Here is a 16,806-nt window from a genome sequence, read left to right as displayed (position 1 = left end):
GGAAACTGAACTCCATGTCCTTGCATCATTCTCCAACAGCACAGTGACCCTGCACTTGCCTGGAAGAAGAAACTGCAGCCTAAAAAAGCTATCAGTGAGAAGGTGCATCTTTTTCACATGTTTTAAATGGAGAGTTTAAAATTTTTTATAGGAAGGCAATAATAAACAGTGATTAAGAGTATGGTTTTGAGGATGACAGACCCTGAGTTTGAGTACTGGTTTCAGCACTTGAATGATTGTGGAAAGTTGCTTAACCATTCTATACCTTAGTTTTCTCATCTGTAAAGTCGGAATAACAACATTTATTTCAAGGGGCCGTTGGAGAATAAAATGAAGTGATGTATGTAAAGGGCCTAATTCAGTTCCAGGTACACAGTTGGTTTTAATAAATAGTAGCTTTTATTATGATTCTTACCTTTGAGAATGGTTTCTTGGTCTTGGCTGGTTGGCTCAATAGTAGAGCATGGGCCCGGCATGTGGAAATTCTGGGTTCAATTCCCAGTCAGGAAAAACAGGAGAAGCGACCATCTGCTTCTCCACCCCTCCCCCTATTCTCTCTCTCTTTCCCCTTCCCATAGCCATGGCTTATTCCAGCAAGTTGGCCCCGGGTGCTGAGGATGGCACCAAGGTCTAGCTTCAGGTGCTAAAATAGCTCATTTGCTGAGCAACAGAGAAACGGCCCAGATAGGCAGAGCATCTCCTGGTAGGGGGCTTGCTGGGTGGATCCTGGTCAGGGTGCATGTCTCTGACTCCCTGCTTTTCACTTAAGTTAAAAAAAAAAGAAATAAAAAGAAAAAGAAAGGTTTCTTTAAGATATAACCAAATAGTAGTTGAACCCCAGACAGAAAAATTTGGCTGCATTGAAATGACTTGGAGAGCCCAACAGAAGATCATTTTAAGTTCTTGAGTAGAACAAAGGGAATTGGTGCCTGATGATTATTTTGCAAATTTCCCCATACCTTGTTAGGATCCAATTTGGTTTTGTCCACAGGAGCAGAGTCTTTTATCACTTCCACAAATTCTGCACCAAAACATTGACTATAAAATCCCTAGGCAAGAGAAACCAACAAATGAATGTAATGCAACTTTATATCTCAGAAATGAAATAAGCTTGGAACAAGTGTAAGCAAGGATTTGCTCACTGATTACTGAAAGTCCCTCTGATTTAATGAGTCAAGTTCAGCATTTTCTGAGACAAAAATAAAAGTATAAGGAAGGCCAGCATTGCAAACTGATAATGCTTCCCTAAAGTAAGTATGCTTCACCTCTAATCCAACCAGTGTCATCGTAACCCTGAAGCAGCTCTATGCACTGTTTACTTCTTGCCTGTTGTACCCTACAAACGTGGAGGTCACAAGGCTTTCCATATGTGACAAATCACAGTGCACAGGATGACAGAATATATACTTAAAACTAAGTGTACTGGGGTCAATTTCTTCTCATGGGTTCAATGGCTCTGGGCAAGTCACCCAATCACTCTATGCCATTGCTTCTTTGAGTCAAGTAAGGATTAAAGTCTCTTGTTTTATTTGGCACAAATAGACAGTATATGAATAAATTTGACAACTAAGATGTTTTAAGTGTTACAGCCATGGGAGGGCATAAATTCAAAGCAATAGCAAGGAAGCCTAAGGGGTGAATCTCTGGTTACTTATTGCCAGCAGTTCAGGAATCCAGTTTTTCACCCTGAGGGGTTTCGTTTGGGGGGCACCCCTTCACTTTCCTCCTAAGTTCTTAGTGCTTGGATCTGTCAATGTTGCTTCTTTCTTTCTCACTTTCCTTTATGCTGTTTCCCTTTGTCTTCAGCCTTTCCTCCAGGAACATGCTACTCCCTTCTGCTACATTATGAATCATATATGTAAACAGCAGGTTGAACTTGGGGCTGCCAGTCCATAGGTTGGGATACTGACTCTCATTATCCAAAGAAGGGCTCTCCTTGGACCAGCAGGAAAAGCTTGCTGTGGTACAGCCCATGGTGTGGCTACTGTGAGCATCTCTGTGTCAGAGTGGGGTGTTGTCCAATGACACCAAAAGGATGGCCTCAGCATTTCCTAAGGCTAATTCAATAATTGGCCAGGTTACTTCAAGGTCAAGGTAATCATTTTCAACCTGGGAAACTATTACTAAAATTTGGAAAGGGTTAGCAGAAAGCACATGACTTTGATTGAATTTTAGATGGTTTGGAAAATAAATATTTACCCTATAAATTTACAAACTTAGACAAGCACACACAGAATCTTGTTTTATCCTACAATCTCACCTAATACCTTCATATTATGTGTGCACTATGGAGAAATTTATATATAGATCAAAGATGAATCCATGACTCTTTTTTTCTTTTGTAATCACCAACTCTACCTCTTTTTTTGGCGAAGTATATAATATTGTCAAGCTCACATTTCTTACCTCTAGTCTATGAGAGATCTCAGGAAGCTTGGTAATTGCAGGCTCTTTGTAAACAAATTCTTGCTCATCCAAATCTCCAAACTTAGATCCATAGAAACCAACTCGGAAGTATGTCCCAAACATTCTCTTATGACCCTAATGAGCAAAATAAGAAAATCTCTCCTTAGTTTTGTAATTCACGAGGACTCATTGTATTTCAAGGGCAGGAGTCTTTTCTTCTTGTGTTATAAAGCATTTTATCCCTATGTAAAATATAAACAGAAATTAGTCCTTTAAAAATTTAATGTTTACGGAATGAATTTCACAGATAATAATGAAATCCCATGAAACATTTCTAGGACTTCTTTTAAGAGAGTTTTAAAGATTCTTACATTGTCTGCCTGTAGAGTAATTCAAGCTGCCTTCTTTCTCACTCTGGATTGGGGTCTCTCCCCCTGTCTATTCCCAGACCTTTTCTTTCTGGTATGTGAGAGCTACAGTAATGATGCACTCAGAGGGTGCATTCCCTAGAGAGGACAGAGGGCTAAGCATCTCTGGGACAGGGTCACCTGCTGCCAGATATCAGTGTTGGCAGGACCCCCAGCTACCTTGCTAATGATGCTATCGAAGGCCTTCTGCAGCTTGTCGTGAGTGGAGGTCAGCTTCCGGAAGTCTCGATGTGCTTCCAGGATGGGGATGACCAGCTTGTAGACCTCATTAACTGTCTCATATAATCCTCCCTTGAAAAGAGAAGAAAATCAAAGAGAATTTAATCCTTGGAAACCTAAGAAGAGCAACCAGAGTTCCTTATACACTGGAGAATGGGTTTATTATTGGTATCACAATATTTTATAGAGCAGGAGTGACGTCTGAGCATCTTTGGGATGGCTGTGGCACTCAGACTGAGCTAGACACATGATAAATGGTCCTGTGGGATGATGTTAAGCAGGAAAAAATGTTTTTGCAGACTAAAAACAGGACAGGAGACTAGAAGCAGAGAATAAGAGCAATTTTGGAAGGCAGATTTAGCATATTTAAATGTCATCAGGGGTCTCCTGATGACCAGATGTTCAATGTATGCCTGAAAGGAGTTAGTAGGATTCTAACAGTTTGCTTTCTTCAAATTTAGGAAAGAGTATATTGGACTTTTTCTGAATCCTGAAAAGAATATCAGGAAAAAAGAAACAAGAAGATATTTAAAACAGTAAGTAAAATATACAGAGGTAGTAGGTTGGAAACTTGGAATTGAAAAGCAGAAAAGAAACAAAAATATACGGATGAAAACAAAATTGGGTGACCGAAATAAAGGGAAGTATTAATTATTTACTTGGCTTATAGTTTGAAGGAGGAGGGAGATTATGAAAATGAAAATGGACAAGAGACTTTCTCCTTCACCCTGAATCTCGATGACTTAATCCAGCAATTTTCAACGGGTATGCTGCAAGACTTTTAAAAACATGCAATTCCTAACTATTTAGTCAGGGGCACTAACTTTTTTCCCTTCAGTTGTCAAGTAAAAAAGTGACAACAGCCAACACAACCATAGCCCTTTGGTGTGAATAAATCAAAATCATACCTATTATTTTGGTCAAATCAGCAAAAATATTGTTTTGGTGTGCCACAGAATAGTAATTAGTTTATGTTTGCCATGAGATGGAAAAAGGCTGAAAATCGCTGACTTAATCTATGCAGATTTTCTCTTGTTAGGAGGGTCAGACCCAGATGAAGTCAGTGAGGGGAGGCTCAGTGGTCCCTGCTCCCACAGTACTGTAAGCTGGACCTTGTCTGTGACGCTCTGGGATGACTCAGTTGTTAGGAAGGAAGACGCTGCCTACTTATTCCTACCCTCCACTCCTAGTGGCTCCACCCTGATATTTTTCTCTGTGAGAGGGAAGATGAGGCAGTGAGATCATGCCTCATTATTTATTGTGTAACCCTGGGCAAGCCACTTCACCTCTCTGTGGCTTCCTTTCTATCCCCATTAAAAGGAATAATACTGGGAAACGGTTGCAATGAGCATGCAGTGAAAACCAGACTGCTGCAGTGATGAAAGGCTTTCCCACTCCCTTGAGACCTGATGCAATTTGCATCCATCAGAGTCCTCCTGGCCATCCCTTGCCCTGTCCTGCATGTGTCGTCATCAAGTAGGACTGGCTTGGCCATGAAGGCTGTGTTCACAGCACCAGGAGTTCAGCCCAAGCGCTGAGGCCAGGCTCCGGGACTCGCTGTATGCACTCACCGTGCTGAACAGCTCTGCCGCCTGCTCCAGGAGGCCCACCAGGCCGCTCTCGGTGAAGTACCGGCCAGAGCACACACCATCCTCATCAGGCGACAGGGTGTCTTCAGAGACTGCAGACTCCTCCAGCACATTGGAAGAAATATTCTGAAAGAGAACAGAGTATAAGCTTGGAGAACAGGACAACCGGACTAACAAAAGGCACCACAGGAGCCCCAAATGTAAGGATGAGAGCCACACTGGACGCTCTGCAGCAGGCCTGGCGTTTTACAAGCCTGGAATTCTGGGAAGAGGCTCTGGCTGCCATGCACATATGAGCAGCTGGTCTTCAGAACTGGCACTTTTCTTTTATTAATAACCATTAGGAGATTTATAAAGGACACTTACCTCAATGTAACAACAGTTGAGATACTTTAGTAAAACAACATGGATTTTCTATTATGATGCTTCTGAGCTGGAGATAACGGAAGGTCTAAAAGATTCATTTTGATTCATTTGAAAGAATCTAATAACTCCAAAACAAATACTATCAGAATTGTATGCACTTTTCTACATACAGAGGAACAGACTTGAAGTTATGGAGCTTTGTTAAGTATAGTCATAGGAAAAAGATTCTGGGCAGGCTTTCCTGGCTTCAGAATCAGGAGGTAAAAGTAACAGCAATATCTGAGAATGTATCCATATCTACATTTGTGGAGTAAATATACTCTGGGGCACAGAATTTCAGGGATTGCAGTTTCTTGGAATTCAGTGGCCTCAAAGTTATTTTCCTTGCAGATTTACTTTTCACTAGCTTACAATTCTTTTCCAAAAAGTCAATTTCATTGGAGCAGAACAAGGTTGAAAACTAAAGCACAAAGCATTTAAGAACTCAACACTGGGCCCTGACTAGTGGCTCAGTGGATAGAGCGTCAGCCTGGTGTATAGACATCCTGGGTTTGATTCCCAGTCAGGGCATACAGGAGAAGTGACCATTTGCTTCTCTCTCCCTCTCCTCTTTCTCTCCCTCTCTCCCTCCCACAGCCAGTGGCTCAATTGGTTTGAGCATTGACTCTAGGCACTGAGGATAGCTCAGTTAGTCTGAGTGTGACAGCCTCAGGCACTAAAAATAGCTTGGTACTCAAGCATCGGCCCTAGTGGGGGTTGCTGGGTAGATCCAGTCTGCCTCACTGTCTCCCTTACTCTCACCTAAAAAACAAAACAAAACAAATAAAAACAAACAAAGACAAACCCCCCCCCAAAAACTCAACACTGAACATCTGTTAATGCTGCCAGAATTCCTTCATCTTTCTATAAAGTAAAGCTTCCTGAGGAACCATCTATAACTCCAAATGTGAACCTCAACTCTGGCCCACCAATTCCAGTTCTCATTCCACTTCTCTGGCCATTATAATTGGTTCAGGCATGATTACATGACCCCATCAGAACCAATAAGATGCACTGAGACTTTCTCAGCAACTTCTGGAAATGAGGCATCTGTCTATTCTCCTGGACTTGAACCTGGGAAGATGTAAGAGTAAATATTTCTCAATGAGTGTGGGAAGCCTGTGAACAATGAAGCCAACATAACAGATCTGAACTTGAACCTGGACAGAAGATATAAGTGTAACTATTTCTCAATGAGTGTGGGTGGCCTTTAAAAAATGAAGCCAACATAACAGAAAGCAGAGACAGGAAGTGGTGCTGACATTGAGGTTTGATGGCATTGTTTTGGCCCTTAGGTCCAGCTTGGCACGGGCTACTCCAGGCTCACTTCCCTCATGCAAGCTGATAAATTCCATTTTTATCTTTGGTCACTCTGGGTTAGGTGTTCTTTCTCTTGCAAGCATACATTTCCAAACGGATTTGGTCTGTCTTATTTGAGAAAAAAAGAACTGGTTCATAAGCGTCAACCTAATTTGACTTCTCTTCTGTAGCTTAGAACACCTAACTCACCATGTTCTGTGTATCACAAAGACCTCACACGTCACAGTGCCTTCTACCCTCCCCTTTGCTTTCTTCTCCTTCTGAGCTTTCCTGGATTTCCAGGCTGGGTCACATAATAAAAACAGCTCTTTATTATAGGATTTATCATAATTATAATTGAATAAGGAGTGAACTAGTTATATGATATCACTTTCCCTGGCAAGAATGTAAAGTTCATGAGAACAGAATAGGTGCTTAATAAATACCACATAAGAGAATGAATGAATGGATAAAGAATATGAGAAAATAGAGCTATATGCAACCCCAATGTAGGAACAATGTGGAGTTTTCTTTTGGTTCTAGAATAACTAGTCTATCTTGCCTTGGCCTGACTCATTGTAAGCATGTCAACTGAATTCTAGGTGAACTTAAAATTGTAAGGCTAATTATTAAAGTGATAAACATCAAATAAAATAGACTAACTGAGAAAAGAATAAAAGAATAATAATAGTTCAGTTAATAAAACAAGAAAAGAAGAAAATACAACCCACAAATAAGTGATAAACGTAAAGATTTTCTGGAAATTGAAGGACTAGCACTTATAATATTTACCTTAAATAACAACAAATGGCCAAAATAAATTTGATGAAAAAAGCAGATATATGTAAAATTATTTTTATAACTTTCTTTACTTTTCTGTGATTCAAAACCAATGTGATATTTTTATGTTTTTTGGGGGCGAGGATTTAATTTTTGGCTTTTATAACAAATATTTCTGAATTGAGAATGAAATTTATTTGCTGGGAATGAAAAAACAGAATGTTTTTGTTACGGAAGAACATAAGAAAAGAGGAGTTAATAATAGGAGGCAACACTGCACCCAGCTTGGCAGGTAAACGTATTCTGGAAACCAGAAGCTCCTGGCTCCACCAGCAACAGGGTTGGCAACTTACTTTTTAAGCCTGTGAAAGCTACTTCCAACTGCCCTCTCCTTCTGGTTCACACAACACCACAAAATTGCATTTTTGTGAAAACAATAATGAGAACAAAACCTTTTGTAAAATAAGTCATGTAAACTCAAAAAAGAATAATACAAACACTTGTAAATGACTTTATGAGTCTGGCTTGAAAAGGGCTCAATTACCGTACTTACTATATTGTTCATGGTTTTAGGGTCGGTCACTCCTACAGATTATGTCTATTAAAGAAAAACAGTACTCAGAACACTTGTTTTTTCTGAATACTGTGTTAAACTATTTAGCAAAAACAGGCCCAGTGGCTGCTTAGCATCTTAGCCTGAACCAATTTTAGGGCGGGCAGAGAATTGCCCTTTGCCAACTATGGCTAATAGTCAGCTGAACATAAGGAAGTATTAAGTCAGTTCCTTTTTCTTTTTCCATGTCAATTTGGTTCTTCTTTGATTATTGGAATTGGGGGTGGGATACTACAGAGTTGAGGAGTGGAATCCAAGGAATGGACCGTGAAGGGAAATCATTTTTCCCATGTCTGGAAAATATTCTCACGGTTGTCAGTACGTATACTGTGCCAACTAGGAGTCTTTGAGAAAGAGTTTAAATAACCTTAGAGAAAAACTGCTCTCAGTTTCTTTATCAGTGAAATGGGAGCATTAATATCTTCCCTATCTGCCTCTTTCACTGGTTGATGGCAGGGGTGGGGGGAGGCAAATGAAATCATGGATTTGAAAGTGTTTGGGAATACCTAAAGTGCCTATTGAACTCTACATTTATTGTAATCAATAACTAAATAAAAACAAACCAGGATGGTATAGCAATGAGAAGAGGCAAATGTAATACACTAAAGCAGGGTTTTCAACCTTGGCACTGTAGAAAGGCAGAGAATTCTTTGTGGTGGGAGCTGTCCTAAGCATTGTAGAACATTTAGTATCATCCTTGGCTTATACCTATTAGATGGCAGCAGCACCTCCCTTCCCATCCCCAAAGGTAACGTCCAAAAATGTCTCCAGAAATTGTGACATGCCCTCTGGACTGGGGGCCCAGAACTGCCCCCAGGTGGGAACCGCCGCTCTAGAGGAGGAGCTGGACTCGCCGCCCACCTGGAAGCTGACGCTGCCCACGGGCAGGTAGCCGTGGTCCTCCAGCATGCTCAGGTACTCAGCCACTAAGGCAGCGGCGTGCACCAGGCACATGGCGGCCTCCGTGTAGCACTTCTTCTTGGTGTGCTTTTCTGCCATGTTCTGCAGCCAGGTCAGCCGCAGATCGGGTGACGTCTGGTAGCTCTTGGCAATTCTGAGAACAGAAGGAGAAAGTTTCAAGGACAACTGGTCCATGGGCACTGCTCTTCCACTGTGTATGGCCACTCTTTTTTTCTAAGAATTTTCTCCCTAAGAGTTTTGCCTATACATTTAGAGTATGAGAGAAAAAAAAGCAACATTTATCAGTGCTGGTGTTTTCATTCCATGTCTAAGCTGTTCTGGACCCCAAGAAATAGCATTTAATTAAAGCTTTATGGAGCAAAAAAAAAAAAAAAAAAAAAAGACCTGATAAAATAATATCTATTTTCATGGATTTCTAGCAGTTTTCTTCCTTTTCTCTCAAAATAACAGGAGACAAAAGACCGCGATTCTTATTTTATCCCACAGAACAATTTTGCCTATGTAAATAGTTTCTCCTGAAGGTCTATAAGGCAAAAATTTCAACTACAGAGTACAATATGATTTTTAAGTAAAACTGTACATGTGTATCTGATGATAATAGTAAAAAACCATGTAGGAAATAATTCATATAACAGTTGATAGTTCTTTTCTCTCACTCTATGTTAGGTAGAAGATAGCGTTATAAAATAGGTCTCTTACTTTAAATTAGGGAGATCTTTCTGATAACTTGTACATGAATCAACTCACTCTGAATGCTATATTTCTACCAATTTCTCTATATGCTTTTGGATGTCATCCAAAACAGTGTGCCCACATGGCCTGTGATAATTACAGTAAGATCTCCACAGTGATAGACCCCAGACTCTCCAGTGACACTCTTTGTACCAGAAAAGCTTACCTGTACATGAGATCCATAAGCATCTCAGGATCTTCTTGAAATTCCCTCATTTTCACTGTGTCATACAAGATGCTATTCAGATTGCAGAGAAGTTCTTCTACCTGCAAAAAAGTATACAACTCCCTCAAATAACCTTGGCTTTGTAGTCCACGACAGTGAGTTAGGATTGCATTGAAAGTTTCAAGGGCAGCCAGGAACAGGCGTCTCTAAGAGAGTAGACAGTGCAAGTGGAGGGCAGTCTAGACTAGACCCCTGTGGCCATCATCTCTGCAGGTCCAGGTACTTCTGAGGCTTAGATGTGATCCCTTAGGATCCAGAAATTCGCCTTGAATCCTTAATACTGTTTTCCCTCTAGATTACCTTTTTAAAAAAATTAGTTTAAACTAGTTTCAGTTATCTGCAACCTGAAAGCCCTAAAGCATAATCTGGAATATCAGGGCTTTTTATACCAAGTAGGAGACAACTTAGGAACTCAGCTTAGGTTCCATGTAACAGATATATAATATGTAAAGTAACATATTATATATATTATGATATGATATTTATATATTTTATATATAAATACATAGTAATATAGTGTATATATAATTATATTGTGGTGTGTGTGTATATATGCATATATGTTTATTATTGGCTGATCCCCACCCCAAGCATGAGACAAGGCGAGCTCTTCAGTCTACCTGGTTGGGAAAAGGAGTGGTTTGCATGGCTTTGTCCTCTTCTGCATAGGCCAAAATTGTCCTCAAGGATTTTCTCAGGTGCTCCTCATTGAAGTCTGGTGCTTTGCCCACCAAAGATGCCAGAGACATGGTTACTTGCATCTTTACTCTTGCAAAGTTCTGCATCAGGAAAAAGATCGAACAAGTAAGAGGCACTCAGCTACACAAATAACTCTCCAAACGTTTCCTTCACGCAGTTTCAATCATCTCCTTTTCTCTCTATGAAATGTGAGGTGTTCTTGGCACAAGATTCATATTGCTGTTTAAATAATTTAAAAGAGTATTGCTCTGACGTAAATATGTCAGCTCCCTTTACATTTTCATTGCGGCCTGGGTAGCCTCCACGCTGCAGGCTGGAAGGTTCCCACAAAGGTTGGATGACAGAATGTCTCCTTTTGTGCCAAGATTCTACTTCTTTAACTTTATTTAAACGGCAGAAGGGGACCAGGATCTCCATTGCTAGGACTTCTGAGATTCCAGACTCTGGGCAGACAGTGACTTTCTCTTTTACCTCTCCTTCTAGGCCCATGGAAAAATAAGACTATGCTAAGGGCCTCTGAGGAATACTCTAAAGGCTTTTAATGCCTAATACATTCTGAGGACTCTGCCTTTCTTCCATGGGCCAATTTATCTTCTAATATCACTTCAGCATACTCACTAACATGACTACAAATGTAAATTCCAAAAGAACATACCAATATCTAAACATGCTAAAGCAAAGGTTGACTCTTTCGCAATTAAAAAACTCCAAATGTTGCTAAGCTTCGATGAAAACTTGAGTGTAGATAATTTCAAATTATCTTCCACAAGTCATTATGGAATGATGAATCTTGGCCCTGGCCAGTTGGCTCAGTGGTAGAGTGTTGGCCTGGTGTGCAGGAGTCCCGGGTTCAATTCCCAGCCAGGGCACACAGGAGAAGCGCCCATCTGCTTCTCCACCCCTCCCCCTCTCCTCCCTCTCTGTCTTTCTCTTCCCCTCCTGCAGCCAAGGCTCCATTGGAGCAAAGTTGGCCCGGGCGCTGAGGACGATTCTGTGGCCTCTGCCTCAGGCGCTAAAATGGCTCTGGTTGCAACAGAGCAACGCCCCAATTGGGCAGAGCATCGCCCCCTGGTGGGCATGCCGGGTGGATCCCGGCCGGGTGCATGTAGGAGTCTGTTTGACTGCTTCCCCATTTCCAACTTCAGAAAAATACAAAAAAAAAAGAACCTTAACCTGTCTGTTGTATTTTTTCCCTACAGATGACAACTTTTAATCTGCATATATTCATTTACTTTTTTTTTTTAACTGAAACATGCATGTGGAAACCACTGCATTCATTAGTCTTGATGTTCACTTTTGGATGCAAACTCAAAGGCTGCTATCCATCTGCATACTCAATTGTTTCCTTCACCAGGGAAGAAGCCAATTGCAACCCTGCAAACTTCCTCAACTAATGCTTTGCACTGACTTTCTTTGTTGATTTTGGGTTACCAGTTGGTCTGAGCTCTTACACTCGTGGCTCCAAAGCTGAATCTCATGAGGAGGTAGAGGGTGGCACAGGCTTGGCTCCGGGTGACGTCCATGCTGCTGCTGCAATGGTGCAGCACACGCTGACATAGGTCTGCACACTGTTCCACCTCCTCCTCAAAGAGCAAGTCGCCGAACTAGAGACACAAAAAGGCCTATTAGGCATCACTTGGTACTTTCATAAGCTTTCTGGACTGGGTGTTTGTTGACATATGCAAATGTCTGCTTGGACAACCAAGAAGCCCAGAAGAGTTAACACATTGCTCCATAAAAGATCATTGAGCTACATGAGTCAGAAGAGGAACTGTAGCAAAGGAGCTGACTTAGGATTTAATTATGAACCGCACAATGAAGGACAGGGCTGCATAACTAATATAGCACTGTTAGTCCGTTTGCATTCACTGGTAAAGTCACAACTTGGAAGGAATTATCCTGACTTACTGGGTCGCCTACAAATTATTGGTGACCAATAAGGAGAAAATGATCCTGTTAGAGGAGAGCAGAATTCCACTTCCTAAATGGAAAAGATCCCACATAGAAGGCACCATACAAGATTCACAACAGAGGGGAGAATGTAAATTGCCTTAGACCATTTTACTAAAGGAACATCTATATTCTTCAGGTTACAAGAAAGAAATTTATTTCTAAACTTTCTGTCATTTCATGACAAGACATTCTGTAAAGCTTACTGATGGATGTCACGCACAGGACTTCAATTTCACTCAGATGCAATATAAAAGCAAAAGGGCGAAAGGCAAAGTTGCTCAATGGACTTTTGCTCTGATGTCGCCAGTGAGTGGCCATTCCAAACGCCTATAGTTCAGCCCACATTTCAAATGTGAGCCCCCTGTTCTTCTTTGCCATGGTGCATCTGCCCTCCTCCTGGGGCGACTTAGGACTTTACCTCAGCATCACTTACTGCAGAACTTGGTGCGTTTTGGTGAAGTAGGAAGCTATAGTAGATGAGAATCTTAATTGAATAAGAAAACAAGCATTTCCTGTTTACCTTGGCAATGAGGGCACGGAGTGTTGCAAAGCAGTGAGTTAGGTAGGTGGTGCTCTGATCACAGCTCAGGGAATTCACCAGAACCCGTAGAACACCTCCCAGTAGGCTGTCCTTACAGTCCAGAGCTGAGCTTGCCTGCGGGGACGGAAGAACAGCATCACTGCATCCTTGCCCTGTGCCAGTGAACCGAGGGGTGAAGACAGCAGTAGATGCTTCTGATGACTGGCACAGGGATGCTGAAGTTGCATTTCTCTTGAATCTAAAATCTTAAGGGTTTAGTAAAGCACCACACATACCATCCATTACCATGAGAGCTGAAGACCTATTTCCAAATGACTTTATTCCCAAACTCCCAGCTGACTTGAGATTTATGCTTAATTCTGGGCTGTTAGACGGAGTGATAAGGCAGCCTCCCTCCATCCCAGGCAATAGCTTATGGAATGTTCTTTCTTTGTATACAAAGCACAGTTTTCCTTTGAGCTTCAGAACACAGCTGTGGGCTTCCCAGTACAATAGAGGCTGCTTGGTGGCAGTGATGGTTCTAAATAGAAGCTTGTTTATCAGCTTCAGTAAGATTAATATCATCAAAGATAATGACAGGTTTCAGCTTTCTTTGAAAACTGAAAGTATCTTTTGAGGACTGGCATTAAGTATATGGCACTCAACATTGTGTTATACAAAGACAGAATCAACGTGATGGTAAGCATTTAAGTTATCAAAGATATGTTGCAATCCAAAGATACCATATAATTTTGGCCTTAATTTTTGTACAACTTTTACCTATTTTAGACAACTTAAAAGATAGGTATCTAAAGTGCCAGTGTGTTTCAACAATTTTTCTTCTCCTAGTCCAAAAAGCAAGACTGGATCTACTCCTATGATTTCTCATTGGAAACATGTAAGGACTCATTTCTCAGGTTAATGAAAAACCTGTTATCATTTAGATGTCTTGTGAATTTTGGGAAACATCCATTTAGAAGATGAAATTGGTGTGATCACTGCTTATAGTGATCATATAATTTACTTTTAGCATGCATGAGAGACAGACAGAAAGAAAGACAGAGACAGACAGACAGGAAGGGAGAGAGACGAGAAGCATCAATTCTTTGTTATGGCACCTTAGTTGTTCATTGATTGCTTTCTCATATGTGCCTTCCAGCAGAGTGAGTGACCCCTTGCTCAAGCCAGTGACCTTGAGCTTCAAGATAGCAACCTTTAGGCTCAAGCCAGTGACCATGCGGTCAAGTCTATGATTCCATGCTCAAACTGGTGACCCTGTCCTCAAGTTGGATGAGCCCATGCTCAAGTTGGCAACCTTGGGGTTTCTTTTAATTTAATTTTATTATTTTATTTTATTATTTTATTAAGTGAGAAGCAGGGAGGCAGAGAGACACACTCCTGCATGCCCTGACTGGGATCCACCTGGCCAGCCCTCTACTGAGCGATGCTGTGCCCATCTGGGGCTGTTGCTCTGTTGCTTGGCAACTGAGCTATTTAACACCTGAAATGAGGCCATGGAGCCATCTGTAGTGCCTGGGACCAACTTGCTTCAACCAAGCTATAGTTGTGGGAAGGGGAGAGAGAGAGAGAGAGAGAGAGAGAGAGAGAGAGAGAAGAGAAGAGAGAGAGGGAGGGGTGAAGAAGCAGATGGTAGCTTCTTGTGTGTGTCCTGACTGGGAATTGAACCCAGAACATCCATACACTGGGCCGATGTTCTACCACTGAGCCAACCGGTCAGGGCCCAACCTTGGGGTTTTGAACCTGGGCTCTCAGCATCTCAGACCAATGCTCTATCCACAGCACCACTGCCTGGTCAGGCATCATCGTATAATGTTCTACAGCAGAGATGACAAATTCATGGCACAAATGATTTCCCTTCACGAATTTGTGTCCAAACAGACACATTCTTTTTAAAATCTAATTCAGTTATAATCTTAGCTCTTCTACCAGATGTCAATCATAATTCAACTGAAGTTGACCTACCAAAACAAACCTCTAGCTACCATCTTTATTCTAGATACTAAATGATAAGTTCACCATTCACATTACAAACTTGATATACTCAGGCAGATTTAACTACAAGGGTCAGCTTTAAAGCATCTAATTCATTCCAAGTGAACAGCAAGTCAAAGAAGCCTAAAGAATGTTCATTATCTCTGGAATTTGTAAGTTGGACACTACTATAAACTGCCTAACTTCATTTTGTTTAAAAAGACATTTAAGGATCATGTTTATTCCTTTTACAGGTTTCTATAAAGAATTCTTTATTAAATTTCAGAAAAAAACACATTCATGCTGAATAGATCAGTTGTTTATTGTCCTACCTGGATAATGTTTTCCTGCATGTCCAGGATGATTAAATTTGCTTCTGTAGCTAGATTGCCACTGATCAAGGCTTCTTGATCTAACTCTGCCTTTGTTCTAAGAAATAAAAAAGAGGTCAAATTAAAGCACATATCAAATCTGGCCATATCTCAATGATAGCCATCTATGCAAAAAGGCATAAAGGAATCTTCCCAACAGTCAATCTTGGAGTGAATACAAAGCAGCTGGCTAAGGGTAACTAAGGAGTGCAGGGTGCTTTTTGTAATTAGTGTCTAGTTAAAGAGATTTTGTAGGTAGGGTCTCCAGGCCATCCTCATCCCCACTATTATAAGTCATGATGGCAATTACAGAATGACAAGATGGGTAGAAAGGCAAATGGTTGCTAGTAGCAATTAGGCAAGCCAATCAGACTGCTGCATAAAACCTCAGGGCCATTTCTGCATTTCATGCATAGGAACCATCTCTAGATCTGACCAAGGGCAGCCCCTGCTACAAACTGGAGGGAGACTGAGTGCGATGTGAATGTGGCAAACAATGCTGTGGGTTAGGAAATGGTGATGCTTCCGAACCAGGTCAGGGAAGAGTCAGTTTCTTGACTTGCCAGAGACTGCCTTGGAGTTGCATAGTCAAGTGTGCACCTTTTGTCCTTTTCCAATGGATAACATGTTTGCATTTCTGTGGGGTGGGCCACCTAACATCCTACTGGACATTCATTACTGGTTATTACTCAAAGGACTGGGAAATTGCGTGGCTCTCTCCTTCTCTAGTAGGTTTCATTTTTAGGATTCAGAGTGTTGTATGCACTAGTTCATCCACTCCCACACATCTGAGTGAAGCCAGAAAGGGATCCTCTTTATTATCTAAGTTCAGTTGCTAGGACAGGGAAGTATAAAGAATTGACTTCCCCAAGATGTTCCAGTGGCCAAAATGTTAGCACAGAGCCTGGGGTGTCATGATGTGAGCTCAAAAGTCTTGGGCCCGGATTGCCAGCGGCTCCTGAGTCCCCTCACCCAGCAGTGGGGGCGGTGCCCTCGCTCACTCCTGAGCCCCCTCGCCCAGCAGCGGGGGCGGTGCCCTCGCTCACTCCTGAGCCCCCTTGCCCAGCAGCTAGTGCAGTACCCTCGCTCACTCCTGAGTCCCCTCACCCATGAGTCCCCTCGCCCAGCAGCGGGGGCAGTGCCCTCGCTCACTCCTGAGTCCCCTCACCCAGCAGTGGGGGCAGTGCCCTTGCTCACTGCCGAGCCCCCTCGCCCAGCAGCGGGGGCGGTGCCCTGGCTCACTCCCGAGCCTCCTCGCCCAGCAGCGGGGGCGGTGCCCTGGCTCACTCCCGAGCCCCCTCGCCCAGCAGCAGGGGCGGTGCCCTCGCTCACTCCCGAGCCCCCTCGCCCAGCAGCGGGGGCGGTGCCCTCGCTCACTCCTGAGTCCCCTCGCCCAGCAGCGAGGGCAGTGCCCTCGCTCACTCACTCCTGAGTCCCCTCGCCCAGCAGCGGGGGCAGTGCCCTGGCTCACTCCCGAGCCTCCTCGCCCAGCAGCGGGGGCGGTGCCTTGGCTCACTCCCGAGCCCCCTCGCCCAGCAGCGGGGGCGGTGCCCTCGCTCACTCACTCCTGAGTCCCCTCGCCCAGCAGCGAGGGCGGTGCCCTCGCTCACTCCTGAACCCCCTCGCCCAGCAGCGGGGGCAGTGCCCTCGCTC

The 16,806-nt window shown here is 42.7% G+C and overlaps 1 protein-coding gene across 3 annotated transcripts in view; it reads right to left on the bottom strand.

The window, feature by feature from the left end:
• Window positions 1-16,806, bottom strand: part of DOCK8 (dedicator of cytokinesis 8) — a 251,996-nt gene that overhangs the window by 23,442 nt on the left and 211,748 nt on the right. For all 3 annotated transcript variants that reach the window (XM_066257142.1, XM_066257143.1, XM_066257144.1), the window contains 10 exons: window positions 15,115-15,211; window positions 12,791-12,925; window positions 11,769-11,921; window positions 10,239-10,397; window positions 9,559-9,659; window positions 8,601-8,793; window positions 4,625-4,768; window positions 2,994-3,125; window positions 2,407-2,541; window positions 960-1,049 (listed from right to left, as the gene is read on the bottom strand). In XM_066257142.1, coding sequence (XP_066113239.1) covers window positions 960-1,049; window positions 2,407-2,541; window positions 2,994-3,125; window positions 4,625-4,768; window positions 8,601-8,793; window positions 9,559-9,659; window positions 10,239-10,397; window positions 11,769-11,921; window positions 12,791-12,925; window positions 15,115-15,211 — 1,339 coding nt within the window. The remainder of the gene's footprint in view (window positions 1-959; window positions 1,050-2,406; window positions 2,542-2,993; window positions 3,126-4,624; window positions 4,769-8,600; window positions 8,794-9,558; window positions 9,660-10,238; window positions 10,398-11,768; window positions 11,922-12,790; window positions 12,926-15,114; window positions 15,212-16,806) is intronic.

This window comes from Saccopteryx bilineata, chromosome 2 (genome assembly GCF_036850765.1).
Source record: "Saccopteryx bilineata isolate mSacBil1 chromosome 2, mSacBil1_pri_phased_curated, whole genome shotgun sequence".
NCBI lineage: Eukaryota > Metazoa > Chordata > Mammalia > Chiroptera > Emballonuridae > Saccopteryx > Saccopteryx bilineata.
Note: the sequence above shows the minus strand (reverse complement) of the source record. Positions and strands in the feature narration are given on the sequence as shown.